The sequence below is a fragment of the Malaclemys terrapin genome, chromosome 16, assembly GCF_027887155.1.
Source record: "Malaclemys terrapin pileata isolate rMalTer1 chromosome 16, rMalTer1.hap1, whole genome shotgun sequence".
Taxonomy (NCBI): Eukaryota; Metazoa; Chordata; order Testudines; family Emydidae; genus Malaclemys; species Malaclemys terrapin.
Genome location: NC_071520.1, coordinates 29569911 through 29591662, shown reverse-complemented (window position 1 = coordinate 29591662; position 21752 = coordinate 29569911). Strand labels below are relative to the sequence as shown.

The window sequence follows — 21752 nt, the reverse complement described above, 5'->3', positions numbered from 1 at the left end:
TGAGTGTTGGGGCAAAGCTGATGTGGTTTATTTTTAAAACAGGACACACCGATCCTGTGAAAATATTCTGTGACAGCCAATGACTTGGTGCCTGGTCCACCGTGCTGTCTGACAAGTTAGCACACTAGGAAGGAACACAGTGTCTCATGGACATAACAGGGATGGGCTCAAAGCTCTCTAGTCCAGCAGGACGATTTATAGTAATTACCTATTAACAAGATCTGATCTGCAGGTTAGCATTGTTATTACTGTTACTATCTGTACTGTGGTAGCACCTGGATGCCTAGGTGAGATCAGAGCCCGTTGTGCTGAGCACTGTACAAACACATGGAGAGAGACGGTCCCTGCCCCAAAAAGTTCACAAACCAAAAAGACAAGACAGACAAAGGGTGGGAAAGAAACCAGGGGCCCAGAGCGATGAAGTGACTTGCCCAGGGTCATACAGCAAGTCAGTGGCAGCTATGGGAAAAGAAGTTGCAGGCCAGGCCCAGCCCCGATCCACTGGACCTTGCTGTTGCTCATCCTCGCAATTTTGCATTCACAGATGAGAAGGCAACAGACAAGTGTTAATCCTGGAAATGCTTATTTCAATAGAACAGCAAGGCTCCACACAGACCTCACCACACGAAGGGACTAAAATCTGTACGTTAAAGTGCTTATTGTCAAGTTATTCTGTTATGGAGTTTCTGGTAACATCCTCTAAAGCATTTGATGTTGCCCCTGAAGGAGACCAGACTCCTGACTAGATAAACTACTGCTCTGATCTGGGCAAGTAGGTTTTCTGTAAAGGGTAATCAAATTAAAATGGAAAAATTCAGACACAAAACAAGGGCCCTGCCAATCTCTGAAGGTTGCTGCCCCGGTCCGGGATCACTGTCACGTACAATGCATGCAGACGACAGAATAAGGAATCACTGGATTTGCACCTCAAGACTAAGAAGTCCATTTCCTCATCCACATTAGGTAGGAAAAAGACCATACCCCACAAAATACACCAGAACCCAGCTAGCTCATGGTACGGTCCCCCATGGTCTCTTCAATTCTCCTACTAAACCTGCCTGGCTTGGTTTCCTGCCTGTACTGAACTGATACCCATCTCTTCCCATGCAAACACACTCTTCTCTGTCTGCTGACACTAAATCCAAAAGAATTAAACATAAGAACAAGACACATGGCACACAAGTAGCACAAACAAAACCTCATGCCCTTACTTTATGTAAGCTTCATCCTTCATGTCCCCTTCCCTTTCCCCTGCTTTTTGATCTCTGCCCCCTGCTTTTCCCATGCCCAACTAAGGGCCCAATCCCATGAGGTGCTAAGCACCCTCAAACCCCACGGACGTCACTAAGGGAGGCAGGAGTTCAGCACCTCCCACGATGGAGCCGTGTTGAGGCGGGGTATCATCTCCAAAGCGGCAGGCCCACCGGAGGTGCTGCTGAAAAAGCAGCAATTCCCATGTTGTTTTACTTTTCAAAACTGAGCAGAAACAAACAGGAGTGAGGGCTAGGAGAAATGCAGGCCCTGGTCCTGTCAACACATGGGCACATGCTCAACTCTACTCCGAGAGCTCTGAAGTGTAGGATTCCTCAGGGCACCATCCTGCCAGCCCTCCCGTTCAACGTGTGTATGGGGCGGGTAGGAGGCCTGGGGTGCAGTGTTGTCAGTAGGCTAATGACTCACAGCTGTCTGTCTTGACCCCATCTGCAGGGGCACTGGAACAATTTAGATAGTGAAAGCCACTGAACAAAACTGTAACCCTACATGTGATGGGAGCCACGCATTCAGTTGCTATTATTACTTTAAGCCACAGGTGCTGCCGCGTCCCCAGCACCTCTGCTTTTCTGACTTGGATGATGAAGTTCAGCACCTCAGCAAGCATCTACTTGAGACTGGGGCATGGATAAGGGCAAGCTGGCTGAAGCTCAACTCAGACAAGATGGAGTTGATGGTGGTGGGCTAGGGGAAGCAGCCAGAGGAGATGGCAGAGGTAATCTCAGTCCTTTGGACTGAGGGAGAGTGTCCATCATGAGTTACTAGGGTTCACAACTTTGGAGTGATTTTAGACCCCCACCTGCTGTTTGATGGCCATATCACAGCAGGAATCCAATCAGCTTTTTATCACCTGCATCTGGCTAGGAGGTTGTGACCTTTCCTTTTGGATACTGACCTTGCCACTGTCACCCATGCCTTTGTTACCTCAGGATTAGACTATTGCAATGCACTCTACACGGGGCTATGCAGCATCAGAGGCGTCTTACTGGGACCATGTGACACCCATGCTCCGGGATTAGCACTGGCTGCCCATCTGTCTCCAGATGGAGTTTAAGGTGTTGGTTATGACCAACAGAGCCCTAAATGGCATGGACAAATCTACCTGAGCGACCACCCCTCTCCCCAGGCCAGGTTGCCATAGCTATGGTCTGCAGTGTTGCTGGAGCCATGTTGGTCCCCAGATATTAGAGACACAAGGTGGGCGAGGTAATATCTTTTATTAGACCAGCTTCTGTTGGTGAGAGAGACAAGCTTTCGAGCTACACAGAACTCTTCTTCAGGGCTGGGAAAGGTACTCAGAGCATCACAGCTAAATACAAGGTGGAACAAATTGTTTTGCGTAAGTAGTTAACACGTGTTATAAGGTACCACTCACAGCTTTGGTTAGCAGGGGCACTTGAGCTGTATCTCTCTCATTCTAAAAGAGAAGGAGAAGTAGGTTGCCAGCTACCCTATGAGGGCTCCAGGAATCTGGAACTTCTCCCCTACTTGGTCCAATGTAGCCCAAATTTGGTGAGCTTCTGCGCATGCTGGCTAAAGCCACCTGTTGGTTGTTTTTTGGAGAGGACAGAGGGCGTGCTGCTCCTCACAACAATGAAGGGGTGGAAAGGCATTTCTATACATGGTTGGCTTACTGAGTTCTTGCTGAAATCATTATTTTAATGGTGCTGGGATATTACTGGATTATTAATGATGTCTTACAGCACTTAGAGCCTTGGGGTCTTTTTATCTAAAGCTAAATAAATACCACGAGTAGTCTCATTATTTCAGTAGTAACAGTAAGCACGTGCACAAGCGTTTGCAGGATCTGGGCCTTAAGGGGCAGGAAACAAATGCACCCATTGTAACGGCTAGAAGAGAATTACAATCAACAGCTGGAAAACATACAAATGCAACATTTAGGGTGTCACTTTAAAAGTAAGCAGTTTTTATATTCAGACCTGAGCTTTCAAAACTCTAAATAGCATTTAAAACATTCAGTATTTGATCTTTAAACAGCTTTTGTAGGAGTTCAGAGTAACATAATCCATTTAAATAAGGTCATAATTTATACTGCTCAGTTTAGATCGAAGTAAGGCACATCCAGCCCCATTATCAGTTCTTCTTCATGGCCACAGGATTCCAAGCAGACAGATACAACCCCCACTGGCAAACAATTGCATTACCCCCCTGCACAGAGCTGCTTCTATTTCCACATTAGCCATATTAATTTTTAATTAGCAATATTAGTTCCATTATAATTAAGCCACTTACCATCCTATCTGGTCTCTGGATCTTCACACATGCCCTTTGTTTCATGACCTCCACACTCTGCTTTCAGCATTACACAGCTCTTGAAGACTAAATATTTATTGTACTTTGTCAGGCTAGTGGACTAGAGGCTGAGCATCGGAGACTATTTGGCAGTGGTGACTGTGATGAACATAAATTTTAGAGTATAACCAATCCCTGCTGTACAAAAGAATCTTATTAGCATTTAACCAATTGAAGAGCGTTAATAATTCTCTGGTAAGAATGACAGACAATGTTTCAATATATATATACTTAGGCACTCGCTATGTTTCCTAACACAAGTTTACCTTAATGGAGTCCCAATTTTCCATGGTTTGTTTGAAACTCAGAGCCATGCTAGATATACAAGTATCTCCAGAACTAGAATGATCTGAAAACATGCAACAGAAAACCCAAATTGCTTTCGAAATGCATGGCCCACACCGAACAGTCCGTCTAACCAAAGCCACATGCACAGAGAGGATTATTTCGGTAACCTTTCCATGGCTGCTGGTATTTCCAATCATCGGAGGCCTTAAGGGGTTAAAGACACCAAACGTCACCCACATTCTTTGCTTGGTTTCACATTTCATGGAGTTTCCCTAAATTAAATTTCTCATCTTACTTATGACATTGATATTAAATAAAATCCCTTCAGTCGTTCTGCTTGGGAAACTTTTATTGAAGCCAAGTTTAAAAAAAAAAAAAAGCCAGCAATGACTCCACATCAAGCATGTGGAGAGCAGCTACAAGTTATTCTGTTGCATACCAAAATGGGATTAGATTTAGTGGGACAAAGGTCACTCAGTGATGCAAAATGAACAACTGTTTAATGCTGAGTTTGTTCAGCACAAACATTTTTTGTGTCAGTCTGCTATAAAATTATATAAAGAAATAAGGGGAGATTGATCCATTGTGGAAAGTTTTAATTAAAAACACACACACAATTGTCCTGAAAATAAGCAAAACAGGCACTGTGTATAAAATCATTTGTAGCTATTCTATGGCAGAGTACAGCAGAATTAAAAGCTGAAGATATCTAATTCTTTTAATGATTAACATTTAATCAAAATGATAAGACCAAGACCGATGTTTTGGTCTTATTTTGAAACTTGGTCTTATTTTTGTGTGTGTATATGGGTCTATTTACTATTGCTCCAAGAGAAGTCAGATCATGTCATGAACTGATTTCAATTTGGATTCTGCATCTAGACACCTAGAGTTATTGGTAGATGTAGCATGTTAAAAAAAACAACATACATGTAGAAGGGCCACTTCCAGTAAACAAAAGGAGTTTCTTTTGCATGGCTATTAACCCAAGATTTTTCTGCCTTCATTTACTTACAGCCCCAACACTGTCCAAGCCAAGAGCTCCCATCCAATTTTTGTTTTATAGATTAATTTATTTCACAGTAAAAATTTATTTTATCAAAGCCCATAGTTCTGGGGGGAAAATTAGTTGGTTACTAATTGTGCAAGGCTTCTACACAAATATATATGCTACAATTTATAAAGCTAAAGTAGGTTTCCTATTCTTGGTACCAGCCCCTTATTTGTGGTTCCCAGTTCCTTGCCCAAAGGCCAAAATTATTTAAAAATATATCAATGTAGGATTAAATTTTTAGAAAATGTCACTAAATTAATGACTGAATGTGATAAAAAAATTAATTACAGATTACTTATTTATTAAATAATCAAATAAGGATATGGTTTTGACTGGCTGCTTGTGAGAAAATAAGTTTTGGATCACCCCAAGCGACACATCCCTGTGACTGACAGACTGTTCTGAAGGTGCCAGGACATGCCACTCGCCAACCCGAAGCTTCGTTCCTGTGCAACATGTCACACCCCCATCCCAATTCCATATTGGGCATAGAGTTTGAATAAGGCGCTGGGTTTAGACAGACTGGAGGTGATTAAACAGGTCTCAGGCCACCCAAAGCCACACTCCTCCTTGACCACTAGACTGTTCTGAAGGAGTTGGGACATGTTAACTCTCCCACTCGAACCTTCATTCTTGTGCAATATGCTGCCACATGTCACACCCCCATCCCAATCAGGCAAAGGAGGAGTGTTTTGACTGACCTACTGACTGTGACAAAAGGTGTCTCAGGTCATCCCAAGTGACATGTCTCCACAACCGCTGAATAAGTCCTTCCCCAAACCAAAACTGTGTTTCTGTACAATCGTCTGCCAAATGGCACACCCCCACCCCACTTCCATTCTGAATAAGGAACCAGAGTTTGACAGTCGGACCATTCTGACCTAGCTGAGGCATGGAACTCCCTGACTTGAAACATTTTCTTTGCGAAAAACTGTAGCCCATGTGACGAGTCCTTCTCCCCCTCCAGATGCACAGACGCCCTTTAGCGGGGCAAAAGGAGCAGTGAACAGGAGAGGTTCAGAGGATGAAGCTGTGCATCCTATGCTTGCAGGGAGAGGGACTTAGCAAGTGTTACGTCCTTCCATCTGTTTGTTCTCCACAGAACGTTGTGTGGCTGGCTGTGCACCCCTGAACTGGCCAGCAGAGTCAGGTTTGTTTGTGTCTCAATGAGAGCCTTGTGGCTGGGACCCTTCGAACAGAACCAGTGTTTGAAGTGGTTATTCCCTCCCTGTTTCCAAGGAAGGGAGCTGAGCAGTGAGACTTGTATAGAAGTCAATTGCCAGGTCAACAGGAGTGGCAGACAGGCTGTTCCTGTGGTAGGTATGGCTCTATACCAGAGGTAGCAACTAAATGTGTTAGTCTCTAAGGTGCCACAAGTACTCCTGTTCTTTTTGCGGATACAGACTAACACTAATATGGATGATGAAGGAACAACTGCTGCAACCTGCCTTGGATGTACTATGTTCTCCTTTCTGCTGGAAGACAGAATAGATTTCTAGCATAGAAAATGCAAGCTGGGGACCTTCCTGGAGAAGACGACGTGGTCTGGAAGCATGAGTTGCAACACTGTGCAGCGGCCAAGAAAACAAAGACTTGGACAACCAGATTTGGAAATCATGTTCACAGACACCACTTGGGAAGGGATCAGCTATAAAGGAATTGGTGAGAGTACAAACCAAAGAAGTGGACAGGTAATTTGAGATCAAGAGGGGAAAGAGAGCCAGGAGACATTCAACTCAACTAGAAGAATCACAGAATCATAGAAATGTCAGGATGGAAGGGACTACTGCATCCACTTCTGGTGTTCACATTTTAAAAAAGGATGTTGAAAAATTGGAGAGGGCACAGAAAAGTGTCACACAAATGGTTCGAGGGCTGGAGGAAATGCCTTACAGTGACAGATTTACAAAGGTCAATCTGTGTAGCTTATCAAAAAGAAGATTTGATGAAAGTGTGTAAGTATCTTCATGTGGACAAAAGAGTGGGCACTAAAGAGCTTTTCATCTACCAGAGAAAGGCAGAACAAGAACCAATGGCTGGAAGCTGAAGCCAGACAAAGTCAAGTGAGAAATTAGGCACAAATCTTTAACAGTGAGGGTGATTAACCATTGAAACAGACCACCAAGAGGAGTGATGGATTCTTTGTCTCTTGATGTCTCCAAATCAAGAGTGAATGCCATTCTAGAAGAACAATGAGGAGTCCGGTGGCACCTTAAAGACAAACAGATTTATTTGGGCATAAACTTTCATGGGTTAGAAACTCCGCTTCTTCTCTTCTTTCGTGGGGGTTTTTACCCACGAAAGCTTATGCCCATATAAATCGGTTAGTCTTTAAGGTGCCACTGAACTCCTCGTTGTTTTTGCGGATACAGACTAACATGGCTACACCTCTGATACTTGGCATTCTAGAAAATATATTAGTCAAACATAAGCTGTTTTGAGCCAAGCAACAAGGGTAACTAGATGAAATTTGCTGGTGACATACAGGATGTCAGACTAGATGGTCCCCTCTGGCCTGAAAATCTCTCAGTCTATGAAACCCGGTTACTGGCTCTTTTGCACACACAACTTTGTCAAAGTTTACCTCTCCATGTGGAAGGTTTGTGCAGTAGTTGGTTGTGTACAGACCATAAAAACCTCCTTATGGAGAGGCAGACAGCACCACATTATGCAGCAATTCTGCAGAAATTTATGAAGAAACTTCCCTTCTGTGCAAAATAGGGCCTTAGCATGCAAATCCTTCAGAATGCTTAAATATAGGTGTCACCGGTGATCAGCACCAACAACTGCTCAGTTAATTTTTTTTATTATAATAAATGACAACTTCTTTGCTTATTTTATAATTTCATAGTCAAAGTAAAAGTGCAATGGATCGCATCAATTGAGTACACATTTCATTAGTGGTGATCCCTGCATCTCTCTCATTACACTCACAATTCAGTCTCATAAGCGCAAGATTAAAAAAATGTGCCCTTCAGCTGTCAGAGATTCTGTGCATGACAGCAAGTAAGCGGAAAAAAACCAAGACACGTTTTGGTGGAATCCCCTTAAAGCAGCGACCTGCCCCTTTTCAAATACCACTCACTGACTATTCCGACAAAAATGAAATGCCCCCAACCCCCGAAAAATCCTTCATCTGCCCTCTCTGTAGCTCTTTTTCATGCAACTTGAATATAATTAATATTTAAAATGTTTCAAATATTGCTTAGTTCAACAGAAGTCATCAAAATTATTTGCATAAACAATAGAGTTTATTAAAGCAAAGTTGTTGAGATAACATACAACAGCAGGAAGCATTTTGTATGTTTCCACATGCTTAATGAAATTGGGGGCTAGTATTTCTATGATGGAATTAAAAAGGAAAGGTGGTAATATTCTAGCCACCGAAAGAGTTCTCCAAATTCTGTTAAAGTGCACTAAGACACATTGGTGTTGTACAAATCTCAGAGCAATACTAAAGACACTAGCGGGTTCAGTAATTGTACTATATAAGAATAGGGTAGTATTCATTTAAGTAGTTTGTGAGCACTCTAGTGGTACTCACAGTTTTCTAGGTTTTAGAAGCCATCAGAAACCACTCAGAGCAGCAGTGAGCATTCAACTAGGCCTTGTATTTTTGCATAGAGTTAATAAACATGATTATTTGGGAGTCAATGGTGCCCAAACAGTCTCCCCTTATTATTTTTGTTACATAATGAGCACAAGACACAACACTGACCATAAACCATGTGTTTATATCATCCAAAATTAAACTCGGTTCTATCAGTTTAGCCAGTTTTCCTGTCCTTAACTCACGTAACAGCAAACCAAAAGTTCCCATAGACTTCATTTGTAACTATCATACAATTTCTGTGAAAACATTACAGCTGGATTTGCAGCAAATTTGCCAAATATTGCTTTTGTTGTTTTTTTACATGCCTATTGCATATGTTCATTGTTAGTTAAGACACTGAAGTGGGCTTCCCACGAAAGCTTATGCTCAAATAAATTTGTTAGTCTCTAAGGTGCCACAAGTACTCCTGTTCTTTTTGCGGATACAGACGAACACGGCTGCTACTCTGAAAAAAATAAAAATTGGGGTAATACATTTGTTAGACCAGAAATAAAAGTTTTCCTCTGGGAGTGGCATATCTCCAGCTCTTCATAACAAAATAACAGTCGCAGGGAGTGTCACTTGGGGTAACCTGAAACTTTTTTGTCACGTACATTCTGTCAAAACCCAATTCCTTATTCAAGTCCTGTGTACAATACGAAAGTGGGGTGGGCACATCATAGCTCACTCCACACTGCTCAAGAACAAAGCTTTGGGTCAGCAAGTGATGTCCCAGCTCCTTCACAACAATCTCACAGACATGGGGACATGTCACTTGGGGTGACCTGAGACACATTTCAGCACATACAATCAGTCAAAACCCAGCCCCTTATTCAAGCCTTGTGTAAAACATAGAAGAGAGGTGGAGGCGTGCTGCTCAAGAACGAAGCTTCAGGTCAACAAGCGCCATGTCCTAGCTCCTTCAGAAGAGTCTGTCGGTCACAAGAACACATTACTTCAGGTGACCCAAAACTTAGTTTGTCATTTACAGCCAGTCAAAAGCCAGCTCCTTACTGGATTTTTAATCAATAAATAATGAAGTAATTAGAAACTGAATTTTTATCAGATTCAATCTTCTTAATTTGATGAAAACTGCTAAAAATTCAATCTTACACCGATGTATTTGTAAATAATTCAGGCCTTTGAATAAGGAGCTGGTACCATGGATAAGGAGCCAACTTCAGCTTCTTGTGCAATTTTTCACTGCGCTTTTGGGATTCTAAACTCTCCCTCTAGTGGTTAATTTACTATGGTACCTGACAGCTGTTGCTTTCCTTTGAGACAGAAATATTGTGCTGTCTGGAAAGAAAAGTTTACAACATGCAGCAGGGAGGTCTAATCTTCTTGGGAGCTGAATTTCCATTAAAGTTTCTCTCTTTATCTCAGGATGTGATAAGGAGAAATAAATCCTCACAACTTAATTGCCTTTCTAAACAAGGAAAAGAAACCATAGCTAATCAAAGGCTTTTAACAAGGTACAAAGGATAAAATCTTGCTTTAGATCACAGAGGAGAGAGTGTCTGAAGGTATCATCCTAACCCTTGTTTAACCCACATTATCAAAACAGCATGTGACTGAAGAGAGGCCCAGGATTAGAAGAGCAGGAAAGTGATGCAAACTAGGCCGGAGATACATTTTCAGAGCTGGAGGGGGGAACACACGCCACTGCTCCTAGGACTCTCACCACTCAGTTCACCCACCCTTCTACAAAAAAAAAAAATATCAAGCTTGGTATTTCAATGGGCCAGTTAAACAATAAACCCTCTTCCATAACCCCTAAGCGAGGCGGGACAGATCACAGTGCAAGTAACAGGCAAGAAAACCCTCAAGTCATCTTGTTCAAGGACCCGTGGCCAGAGCGGAGGGGTTCCTGCTGCTTTGCTTTCCCCTCCCAAAATCAATGCCTCACCGCTCTCTCAACACCCCCTTTTGCTGTGCTGGACCCTTCGGGGTTAACTGTGGACAGGCTGGTTCACAAGGCCACTGGTTAAAGCGGTGTGTCTGTTAATCCAGCCTTGCCCCACGGTGAAGGGAGCTACTAGGCCGCAGGTTTCATACCTACCACCGGTGGGTGCAGTCCCCTCTGCGCGGGGTCCCTTGGGGGGGGGGGGGGGCTTTACACATAAACCTGAAAAACCAGACACCCCCACAAACCGACCTGGCTCCCCCTGGGGCTCGCCCCCCGCGGGCCATGGGGCCGGTCCCCGTGTCAAAGGAAGGGGTGAGTACGGGGGGGGGGGCTGGAACAATGTGGGGGGGGGGCGGGGAGCCCCTGAACCAAGCTGTAAACCCTGCATGTGATGGGAACCACGTCAGGCCGGGGGGGGGGGGGGGGCAGCCCCCCCCCGACCCGTACTCCCAGCACCCCTGGGTGAGCGGCGCTGAGGAGCAGGGAGCTTGGCCGGCCCCTGGCCCCACCCTGCCTGCGGGGCGTGGGGAGGACACGCTGCCCCCGCCCCGCGCCGCAGAGAAGGCCGGGCCGGGCCGGGCCGGGGGCTCCAGAACGCACCTCACAAGCGGCGGCTGCCATGGAAACCGAGGCCGGGGTCGGCGCGCGGGAAGGAATCCCCCGCCCCCGCGCGCCCCCGGGCTCGGGGCCCGCCCCCTGACGTCGCGTGAGCCCTGGCGCCGTCGTCCTCGTCATTTGGGCCCGGGGGGGGGGGGGGGGCAGCGCAAAGTGGGGGGGGGGCGCGACCCGGCTCCGCTCTGGCCTGGCCGTGGGGGCGGTTTTGTTTGTTAAGGGTCAGGTCAGGTCAAAGCGGCCTGGGGCGGAGTTCCTGTTTGCAAAGGTCCAACCTGGAACTGCTCGGGGCTGGTTTTGTGCGTACGTCCCCTCTAGGGTGACCAGATGTCCCGATTTTATAGGGACAGTCCCGATTTTGGGGTCTTTTTCTTCTATAGGCTCCTATTTCCCCCCCCCGTCCCGATTTTTCACATTTGCTGTCTGGTCACCCTAGTCCCCTCCCCACACCGGAGAGAGGTGGCAACAGTGGTGCCGCATGCTGCTCCCTCGTTATGCCAGGACAGGGCCAGGCCCTTCAGACAAAACTGGTCAGGGAGGTGTAAACACAAGTCTAGACCCGTGCGTCAACGTCTTTGTGCATTTAGTGTTGAGCCCACGTTACTCCGATACGCTCACAGCTTTCATCCTGGCGTCTCGCAGCGCTCTCTAAAAGGAAATACAAACCTGCAGCATTGCAAGGTAAAGTCTGTGTTTGACACAATATCCCATTTGCAGAGTAACTAACTCTATGCCTCCTTCAAGCCCTCCCTCCACCCAGCATGAAGCTGCTGGAAATTCCATCCAAAATAGAGTATAAAAAATATTGGAAATATTTTCACTGGAATTTTACAAATGCCCATCAAAATTCCCTACACCAGCATTAAGGGCAGGAGCCAAGTCGTGTGGTCTAATATTCTCCATTGGGGCAGTACGGAACGTTGCCTTTGGACTAATTACTGAAGTATACTATGGCGGCCCAGTTTGGTGGAAGGTGGAAAACTTGCACATGTAAAACGTTCTGCAGAAGGAAACAAGTGATAATTGTCTGTGCAAGGTTGCCAATATTGGTAATGGGTATATTTCATACAGGTGGGTTTAAAAAATAAATAAATAAAAAATAAAAGTATAGTATGCCCAATGAGAAAACACTCTCAGAAAGTGATATGCTCTATTTGACTCTTACAATAGAAAGATTTGGATGAGGTGACCCACTAGGTTTTATTTTCATTTGAATTGCAGAATTGAGACGTACCAAAATGTTTTGAGGGAAAAAACAGGTCTGTGAAAACAAAGCAGGATGGAGAATTGGAAGTAAGAGTTCAAGTTCAAAGATTACTATGTTTAATATCAATATTTTTTTGGAAAACAGTCTACAGCACACTTCTAAGAGAAAACATTTAGGATCAGAGGAACTTAACATGGGGAGCTAAGTAAATGATTCCAGCACAACAGCATAAAGAAAGTAGAATTTTTATTTAAAAACCAACACCATGGTTAAACAATATATACAGAAAACATATAGAACCTTTTCTTTTGTACTAGTGTTACCTATTGGGACAAAGATTCAGAAATGGCTTCTCCATACACAGATACTAGTGTAAAATGTACTAGTATAGTACAAAATAAGGATGCAATTTCACAGAAGGGATAAACTAAACTTTTTCTCTTATCAGTGAAAGTTAATAGAAAAGTATCAATTAATTCAGAGCTAGAGCTGAAATCCTAGAATTTCATCAAGGTCCCACCTTGCTCCCACTGACATCAGGGGGAGTTCTGTCACCAACTTTGTGGGAGCAGCATGAGATCTTCAATTTCTATTGGAGCCAGCCACCACGGTGGCAAACAGTGAGCAAAATGATCATGGATAAAAGGATCTGTCACTTCCATACTGCAGTTTGCAACATACTGAAAATAAAAAATAAAAAAAGAAATGGCAATAATCCACTTTGAACTAGATGACCCAACTCCTGTAGATCTTATTCAGGCAAAACGTCTATTGTTTTCAATGGGAGTTTTAACTGAGCAAATATTGCTGGATCAGTATGGCATGAGAAATAGGTTTGCACAATGTAACCAGATGCTAAATGGTGACTATGAACAAGATTGTTGCCCCCTGTAACATGCTAAAGAACAGATTTAACTCTTCAGGGGATGTAACTTTAGAGACGCTAGGCATCTCCAACTTCAGACTAGCTCTGAGTGGAAGTAAAACTGTGGGAGAAAGATACACACTGGATGAGAGGAGGTTCAAAAAAGTGAAATGAAGACAATTATGTTAATTCATAACTATGAAATGCACAGAACCAATTCTATATCTGAGGTTTCCTGATTTTACTGTACATTCAAACATGTTGAAGAGTGACATGAAAGGTTCTAATACCATCCTGAAGGATCACCTTGAAATTCAGCTGTCATCAGCAGGTACATATGCAGGTGACAAAAGACACATACTAAACAACATGAGAACACTTTTTCTGAAAGTCAGGCTGTTGTGGTAGTTAGAAGGAGCTGTTATGCCCAATGGAACTTTGATAGTATTAAACTCACAATAAAGTACTTTGCATATAAAAAAGAGAAACATCACAAATATTAGCATAACTTCCCCCAATTGTCTGGGATATTAGCCCTGAAATCCTCAGGGAGTTCAAAGGCGTGTTCAGTAAGACCACACACCTAGTCCAGCTGCCTGATAGAAAACCATCTTTAAAGCACAAATACATCGACATCTGGAAAATGAAACTGAGTTAAACAGATCTTTAGCAGAACAAACAGTAACTAGCTTTTTTGCTGTAAGAGTATAAAGGTGCTTCCATTTTACCCAAACATAAATCTAGGTTTACACATGGGAAAATACGGGGGGAAAAATAGCAAATAAGATGTGTTTCACTAACCGTAAAAGGATGCTCACGAACTGAAATTTTTATGAGTTTAGCTCAATATGAGAATTCCCTATATAGTCCCATTAGAGCAGAGAACATACGTGGTTTTTGGTTTGAGAACAGGCTCAACAGATTTCAGCTTAAAAAAATTTGACAACCTAGAAGTTTCATTATTCTTTATATCAAACTCTGGTTTTCCCCTTAAACATTTACAGTATGTAAAAAAGATACTTAAAGGTAGCACTTCTGCAAAGTAGGCCATTTTGTTTTTCAGCCAGACCAAGTCTAAAGAATAATTCTCATGCAGCCCAATTTTTCAGGAATGGGATGATCCTTGATATAAGGGCTACTTCCGATTACACTCCCAAATTCATCTTTGTAGCTCAGAGTGCTCTCCAGTCAATGGGCTTCTTGCCAGACTTCTTCAGCAATTCATTGGTTTTAGAGAAATGCCGACAACCAAAAAACCCTCTGTGCACAGAGAGAGGCGAGGGGTGGACAGTCTGTAGAATATGGTGACGTTTCTGTAAGAAGTTGGAGATAACAAAAGAATGAGAAACTTGGCAGGTTTTCAGATCCTAGATGGAAGTTGCTCATCTGTGCTATTATCAAATGCAGAAATGAAATTGCAAGTATCTCTTCGTCGTTCGAGTTAAAAACAAGAGCACATAGGTTTGCCATGAAGCCCAGGCTTTCTGCACTCAATAAATGGCTGCATTTCTAATAAACAGCAATAACAAAGAGTTTAAGTTGTTCTGGGAAGTTTCCTGCAGGAGATAAACTACACATCATAATGTTGAGCCTCTTCACACAACAGTATCTTAATTTCTTCCACACTGATTGTTCTTGTTCCTAGAGGATAAGCACTCTTAGAACAAAAAGAGGTGACAGAAGTGGACAGGCACAACCTTCCTTGAGTCCCTTAACTGTCTACTAGCTTTTTTTTATAGAATAGTAGGCAGCAGCAACCATTTTTTCCACTTATGACCAAAAGCCCCCTCTGGATGGCATCCTACCAAAAATGTCCCAAGTGAAGCAAGAAGCAATGAGACTTCTAGAAATATGGAAAAATTAAACCATACCCTGTCAATAGAGATGCCTTTCTTCTGTGCATAAGCTCCCCACAATATGAAGACAAGTCCATCCAAATTATTGTTTAGCCATGACACCACTGCATCAGTGAATTGTTCCCAGCCTTTTTCCTTGTGGGAATTAGCTTGGTGTGCTCGGACTGTGAGGACAGCATTGAGCAAAAGTACTCCTAATCACAAACAAGACATGTACAATATCAGTGTGGACAGAGAAAACATGAATTAGTTTGCAAAGTAGTAAGTTCTCTTCCAGTCTTTTGCTGGATCTGTAATGGTAAAAAAAATCATTTAAGCTTTTGTTCATGGGAAAACTATCCATGAGAGATACCAGTACAGAGTTTTCAAACAATCCATTTGTCGAAGTAGGGAGAAAATAAGTCATTAAGAAACCCATCTAAGAAATAGACCCATTTGGGGGATAAATATAGGGGCTAAGTATAGTTTCTGTAAATTAATAGGCTTTAATGGAGTTTTCCTTTAAAGTTACAGCATGTCCGCATAAACAGATTTACCACTATAATGCTGAGTCAGTATCATTAACACGAGAATCATAAGACTAGAAGGGTCCTCAAGAGGTTATCTAGTCCAGTCCTCTGCACTTATGGCAGGACTAAGTATTATCTAGACCAGGGGTCGGCTAGGTTTGGCACGCGGTTCACCAGGGTAAGCACCTTAGCGGACCAGACCAGTTTATTTACCTGCTGACGCGGCAGGTTCGGCCGATCGCAGCCCCCCCCCAGCCGTGGTTCACCATCCTGGGCCAATGGGGGCGGCGGGAAGCCGCGGCCAGCACATCCCTCGCCTGCGCCGCTTCCTGCCGCACCCAATGGCCCAGGATGGCGAACCGCGGCCAGTGGGGGCCGCGATCGGCCGAACCTGCCATGTCAGCAGATAAATAAACTGGCCCGGCCCGCTAGGGTGCTTACCCTGGCGAGCCGCATGCCAAACATTGCCCACCCCGATCTAGACCATCCCTGACAGATGTTTGTCCAATCTGCTCTTAAAAAATCTCCAATGACGGAGATTCCACAGCCTCCCTAGGCAACTCCACGGAAGTTAGAGATGAACTCTGAGACCTTCATGAGATTTTCAGTTATGACATCGCAAAATCATTCATTACAATTAAGCGGTATGCTTGTTGGGGAGTGGTCATCAGTTTTACACAGCTATCACAAAGGTTTTCCGACCTGCAGCCAAGCATAATATTTTCCTCAGACATTTTACCATTATTTAAAAAGAAAAAGAAAATAAATAAATAAAAAGGATGCTATTTCACTCACCCATCAAAAAGCTATTCCCCCAGGCGAGTGGATTTTTGCAAGAATCATTAGAGAGATTACACCTCAAGAAAAACTGTGAACTCTTCTTTGTTAAAAAGGCCAGTACATTGCACATGTGCTTTGTCGGGAGAACATGAAGACAATTGTGTACGTATAAGGTCAAGGCTGACGTGGTTAAGCTGTGCATAAGCACAGGCTCACTTTTTACATGCTTCAACTCAGTATTATTTAGCCACTTTATGAACATTAAAAGGCTGGGGGGGGTTTAAATGGTTCCTTTTAATAAATCTCAGCCACGTAGTTTGGAAAGTACCAATAGCTAGATTAACATTGCTACTACAACCCACTCACTGAGGAGGAAAATCCCCACTTAGGCCATGTCTACACTGAAAAGCTTACAGTGGCACAGCTGTACTGATAGAAGAGAGCTCTCCCTTCGAAATAATAAAACCAGCTCAATGAGCAACAGTAGCTATGTCAGCAGGAGAGCATCTCCCACCGACATAACACTGTGCACAAGAGCGCTTATGCTGGCAATACTTATGCCACTCAGAGCGACAAAAGTTTTGCCAACATAAGAGCTAGTACAGACACGGTCTAAATGAAGAACCCAGGAAGGATGAACGGATTGATTACCTTGCTTGGCCCACCCAGTTAGATCTCCATGGCCGGGATGGGTGAAATCTTCTATGTCTTCAGACAGCTCTTTGTAAATATTTTCTAAACTGCAGACAAAAATAATGGAAGAGATTTTTAGAATATTTCTGTGAAATTATCAAATAGACAAGTTAATGATTTTGTATATTACAATTGGAACTTTTACCAAGAACTAAAAATCTGATCTCGCATTCTAGATGTGTCATCCAATTCCCATTTAGGAAAATTATAGTCATCTGATTTATCTGATGTATATGACAGGTCCTTTTCTTTACCTATCTTTTTAATTAATACCACATCCCTGATACTGCTACCTTTTATGCAAATGCTTACTGAAGGCAATGGGACCACACATCTCCTTGAAGTTAAGCATCTGCTTAAGGATTTGCAGGATGGATGCCTGAGTGAATAGGGCCACAGAATGGTGTCTGTATGCAATACAGGAAGACAAGTTTAATCCAATCCAATTTAGAAAATAAAGACCTCTGTGAAACCAAGACAAGAATGGCTCTTCCGTGCCATCAGGCTGCAGGTCATCCCTGTGTAAGGCCCTGATACTACAATTGGATCTGTATGGAAACCCAATTTTGTAGGTTTGGACCCTAAATACTTGGGAATACATCACCACCTTGGAGGAGCCAGAAATCTATGCAGAATTCACCAATTTATTTTTGTAGTAATTCTTTCCCAGAAGGCTCTGGGTGTGCTGGCGTGCGCCTGTAATCCCAGCTACTTGGGCGGCTGAGGCTGGTGGATCGCTCAGCAGTCCTGGGTTGCGGTGCGCTATGCCAATTGAGTGTCTGGTGCCACTGACAGCCTGGTCAGTGGGTGGCTGAAGGATTGGCTAGAAGAACACGAATGACGTGTTGTGATCAGCGCGCTCTCTGTGAGGACTAATAGACCCACTGATCAAGGTGATCTTTCCCAGAAAGTATACACCTTAAAATTCAGTACGAGTCATTCTTCTGACATCTTTCTGCTCCCCAACAAGTAGAAATACTCTGTCATATGTTATAAAATTAATTTTTCAGCAAATCACAAAACAATTACCTCAAAGGCAGTCAGAAAGGCAAACTCACAAACAGCTGTATGCCTATATATAACCTACCTAGTAAATAGTGGCAGACTTTTAAACAGATAAAGCATAACCATACCTAGGTGGAGGTGGAACAGGTCTCTGGACACTAAAGCAAAGTCCATGAGCTTGACTGGGTCCATGATAAGGATCTTGTCCCAAGATGACAACCTTTACCTGAACACAGACACTAATTAGTGCTGATAACACAACAATATTTCTTAATATCTCATAGACTCATAGACTTTAAGGTCAGAAGCGACCATTATGATCATCTGGTTTGATCCCCTGCATGCTGCAGGCCACAAGACCCTTCCCTGGACTCTGCCGTTGAAGTCCCCAATCCTGTGTTTTAGTGACTTCAATCGGCAGAGACCCTCCTGCTAGAATTTTATGTATTGCTACAAAGTAAAAATTTGTAGATCACAGCCAAGTTGCATCTGAAAGAAGGCAGTGCCGAAATGGGGAGGGCGAGGGGAAAAGAGGCCAAGAAGACAGCTAACGTTTTTAAGAGCATTATGTTGCAGTCATGGATGGAAACAACCAATGCAGAAATCCCTATTTCAGTATCTGGATGAGAAAACAGGGGCAAAGTACACAAACACTACAGGAGACAAAGCAGGGTTTACATTCTAAAGCACTGGGTTTCCAGGCAGAAAACCCATGAGAGTCAACACATGCATGGCATTCTGGAGCCTGATTGCAAATACAGCTTTCATCTTTTTATCAAAAACATCCGAAAGCAGCAAATCCCGACTCTCCCCCCGGCACTGCAGGGGTCGCCCCAGGGGCACTTACATCTCTGATGTCGCACATCTGCGTCCAGGTGAAGACTTGCTGCGGGGGTGGGTAGATGGTGTGACGTTTTCGCTCGTCTGCTACAAATGCCATTAGCTAGAGGAAGCAGGGGGTGCGCGGTCAGTACAGGCGAGGGAGAGGGGCAGGCACCGAGCAGCTACAGACGAGCTGCTGCAGCGGGATGCTCCTCCCCCGGGCAAAGCCTCCTGCGCTCACTCACCTGGGAGAAGTAGGGCTTAGTGAACTCCCCCGCCAGCTGCCGCCTCCAGCCCTCTCCGAACCCCGCGGGGACGCTTCGCGACGCGAGTCTCTGCAGAGCCGCCTCCTTGTTCTTGCGGATCCGCTCCTGCTGCTCGGGGCTCAGCGGAGGGGAGCGGGGCGAGGCCTTCCCCGAGTCACCTTCCACCAGCTTCAGCTTTTTGGGGAAGTTGGCCTGGAGGTCGCGACACAAGAGGCGGCTACTGGGAGGGGGCAGCACGCAGCGGCCCGGCCCCGCGCGGAGAAACAAGGGGCCGGCGAGCCCCATGGTGGAGCGGGGCGAGCCGAGCGGGGCGAGCCGGGCAGGGCGGCTCCCAGCCACCCCAGGGGTACCGCAGGCGAGGGGCTGTGGCCGGAGCGCTCGGGCTCCCGCCCCCCAGCCTGGGAGGGGCTAAGTGACAGCTGCTCCCTGCGCCGTGCAAACACGTGGCTACTTCGCGGGAAAACCGCGCGTGTTTCCCCCCGGGGAGCGCCCTTCCTATTGGATGTTCAGCCACGGAAAGCGCGCGTGGCACTCGAGCCTCGCCCTCGTTCCTCATTGGCCAGGGGCAAGGCCACTGCTCCCCTTATTGGCCCCTCGCTATAGACAGCCGCCGAATGAGCTCGCCGCGGTATCAACCCCGCCCAGTCCCACTCCTCTGATTGGACGCTGAGAATGGAAACCCGCTCCCTACTGGCCAGTGACTACCGAAGTCCCGCCAAGTTGTCTGGCCCCACCCCTCTCCCAGCTCTGTCCTCCCATTGGACCGTGGGTCAAGGAGCGCGCTCCTATTGGTCAATTCCCCAAAGCGGCGCCGCATTCATCGGCGGGTCTTTTAAACAAGCTCTGCTAAGCGCTGGCCGCCGAGCCTGGCCGCATTGCCCCCGGGTCCCGCCCGGCCCCTCCGTACCTCAGCATCCCCGCCCTGCTCCGGGGAGCGCGCCCGCTTCCTCGGCGGCGGTGGCGCCGCGCGGAAGAACGAGTGCAGCGTCTTCTGGCCGATCATGCCGGCGGCGGGTGGGCTCCGCGGGTCCGGCCGGCTGGGGAGGGGCGGACCCGTCCACACACGGGGTCCGGCTAGCCGGGGACAGGCGGCCCCTTCCCCACACGGGAGCCGGCGGAGGTAGTGGCCGGCGGCCGCCTGGGTGAAGGACTGACCGAAATTGGCGCCAAGGGAGTGCGCATGCGTAAGAAGGGGAGGGAGACCTTGGCGGTAGCACGTGCTTGAGAGGGTCCCTAGGGGCAGTCAGCGCGTGCGCAATGGGGCAGTCTCTTCCCCGCCCCTCAGCGCTCACGCACGTGGGTAACAGACCGTGGTTTTCATTCTCAGGTCCCCTGTGGATCTACCACCCCCCACCCCGCTCAGTGACCCACCCACCTTTGGGTCTGTCCTCCCCCCCCACACACAGGGGTTCCCTGCTCCCCCGCTTTGTGTCCCCCCACCTCCCCCCCCCACTCCCCTGTGGCACCCCCATGCACACTGTCTCATAGATTCTAGGACTGGAAGGGACCTCGAGAGGTCATCGAGTCCAGTCCCCTGCCCGCATGGCAGGACCAAATACTGTCTAGACCATCCCTGATAGACATTTATCTAACCTACTCTTAAATATCTCCAGAGATGGAGATTCCACAACCTCCCTAGGCAATTTAGGGCCTCATTGTGCTAATCATTATACAGACTCCCCCTTCTCCCCCCCCCTTCTGATGGGTTCACCCCAGTTTCATTCTAATCCCATTTCCAGCAGGGGGTGGATGATGTGTGGCCTGCAGGCAGATGGGGTGGAAGCAGCACTGAGGGGGGTAATTACAGGGCCTCTAGGAGAGGTGGGCTGCAACCCAGCCCCATGAGGCCCTGACCCTGACCGCCCTTTGGGTGCTGCTGTAATAGAAACGGCTGGTAACTAATAAGTGTTTCCTTGGATGTGCTAGGCCTGAATAGAGCAAGGGGATGATGCCAGGAAGGGACAAGAGCCTCAACTCCAAACAGACTGCTCAAGTAGTGGTGCTGCTAGTTCTGCCCTTTGAAAGCTTTGGCTGTGCTCGTGAGGTTTGTCATCCCAAGAGAGCAGAGTGAACGTGCACGCTTCTCCCCTCTATTCTTGCATTCAGCCGTTGTCCATTCCCAGCCTGCCCTGATCTTGTTTACAAACTCAAAAATTGGCACTTTAAGGCTGTCCATCACATCTCTCTGTAGCTTCGGTGCATTGCAACACAGGTGGGTTTTGACGGATCAGAACAAGGGCTATTTGGCAAGCAAAATAAAATAACTTAACTCTTGCATAACAGGTTCCTCAGAGCTCTTTACAAATGCTAAGTAACTCATTCTATCAACCCTGTCTGAGGAAGCTGAAAACATCAATAGGGAAGACAGAAAACAAGTGAAGAAGTAAATGGAAATGACACGAGGAAGCAGGTTTATAGTGGAAGTAGCAGTGATGAGGCTAAGTTGAGATGCTCCCTAAAGAATTACAAAACTCTGTGATTCTTTAACACCCATGAGGTGGTATTATCCCTAACTTACATGGAGAGGTTAAAGTGGCAGAACCAGGTGTGTGACCCCAAAGTCGTGCCACCCACTCTAGTGCTTTAATCACAAAGCCACTCATGGGGGGGAGGGGGAATAAGAGCACTTGGATGGTAATAAATTGTAGAGCATGTGGGTGCCAGGTGCTTGCAGCTGGAAAAGGAACTTGAATACTTATTTAGGTGAGA

At 45.7% G+C, this 21752-nt stretch overlaps 2 protein-coding genes across 7 annotated transcripts in view; both read right to left on the bottom strand.

Annotated features, from left to right (window-relative positions):
• ACACB (acetyl-CoA carboxylase beta) overlaps positions 1-11112 on the bottom strand; it is a 75007-nt gene extending 63895 nt beyond the window's left edge. For 2 of the 6 annotated variants that reach the window (XM_054006145.1, XM_054006149.1), the window contains exons 1-2: positions 11029-11096; positions 3526-3720 (exon numbers count right to left, since the gene is read on the bottom strand). The gene's annotated coding sequence lies outside the window, so the exon portion shown is untranslated. Of the gene's footprint in view, positions 1-3525; positions 3721-11028 lie in introns of all 6 variants that reach the window. The other 4 variants (XM_054006153.1, XM_054006151.1, XM_054006146.1 and 1 more) reach the window with 4 other exon arrangements.
• Positions 11113-12476: 1364 nt separating this feature from the next.
• Positions 12477-20198, bottom strand: UNG (uracil DNA glycosylase). The gene is made up of 7 exons (XM_054006442.1): positions 19951-20198; positions 19023-19235; positions 18803-18898; positions 18084-18181; positions 16909-16997; positions 14984-15162; positions 12477-14425 (listed from the first exon to the last, which is right to left on the bottom strand). The coding sequence occupies exons 1-7, from the start codon at positions 20044-20046 to the stop codon at positions 14285-14287; spliced, it is 912 nt and encodes a 303-aa protein (XP_053862417.1). The 5' UTR covers positions 20047-20198; the 3' UTR covers positions 12477-14284.
• Positions 20199-21752: the final 1554 nt, after the last annotated feature.

Bases quoted from the DNA above. Each gene is read 5' to 3' on its own strand.
- UNG (XM_054006442.1), bottom strand. From the start codon at position 20,046: ATGATCGGCCAGAAGACGCTGCACTCGTTCTTCCGCGCGGCGCCACCG. The intron at 18,182-18,802 runs GTAAGTGCCCCT...GTCTGTGTTCAG, and splicing joins AGATGTGCGACATCAGAGAT to GTAAAGGTTGTCATCTTGGG. The intron at 14,426-14,983 runs GTATGGTTTAAT...AACTTCTTACAG, and splicing joins AAGGCATCTCTATTGACAGG to AAACGTCACCATATTCTACA.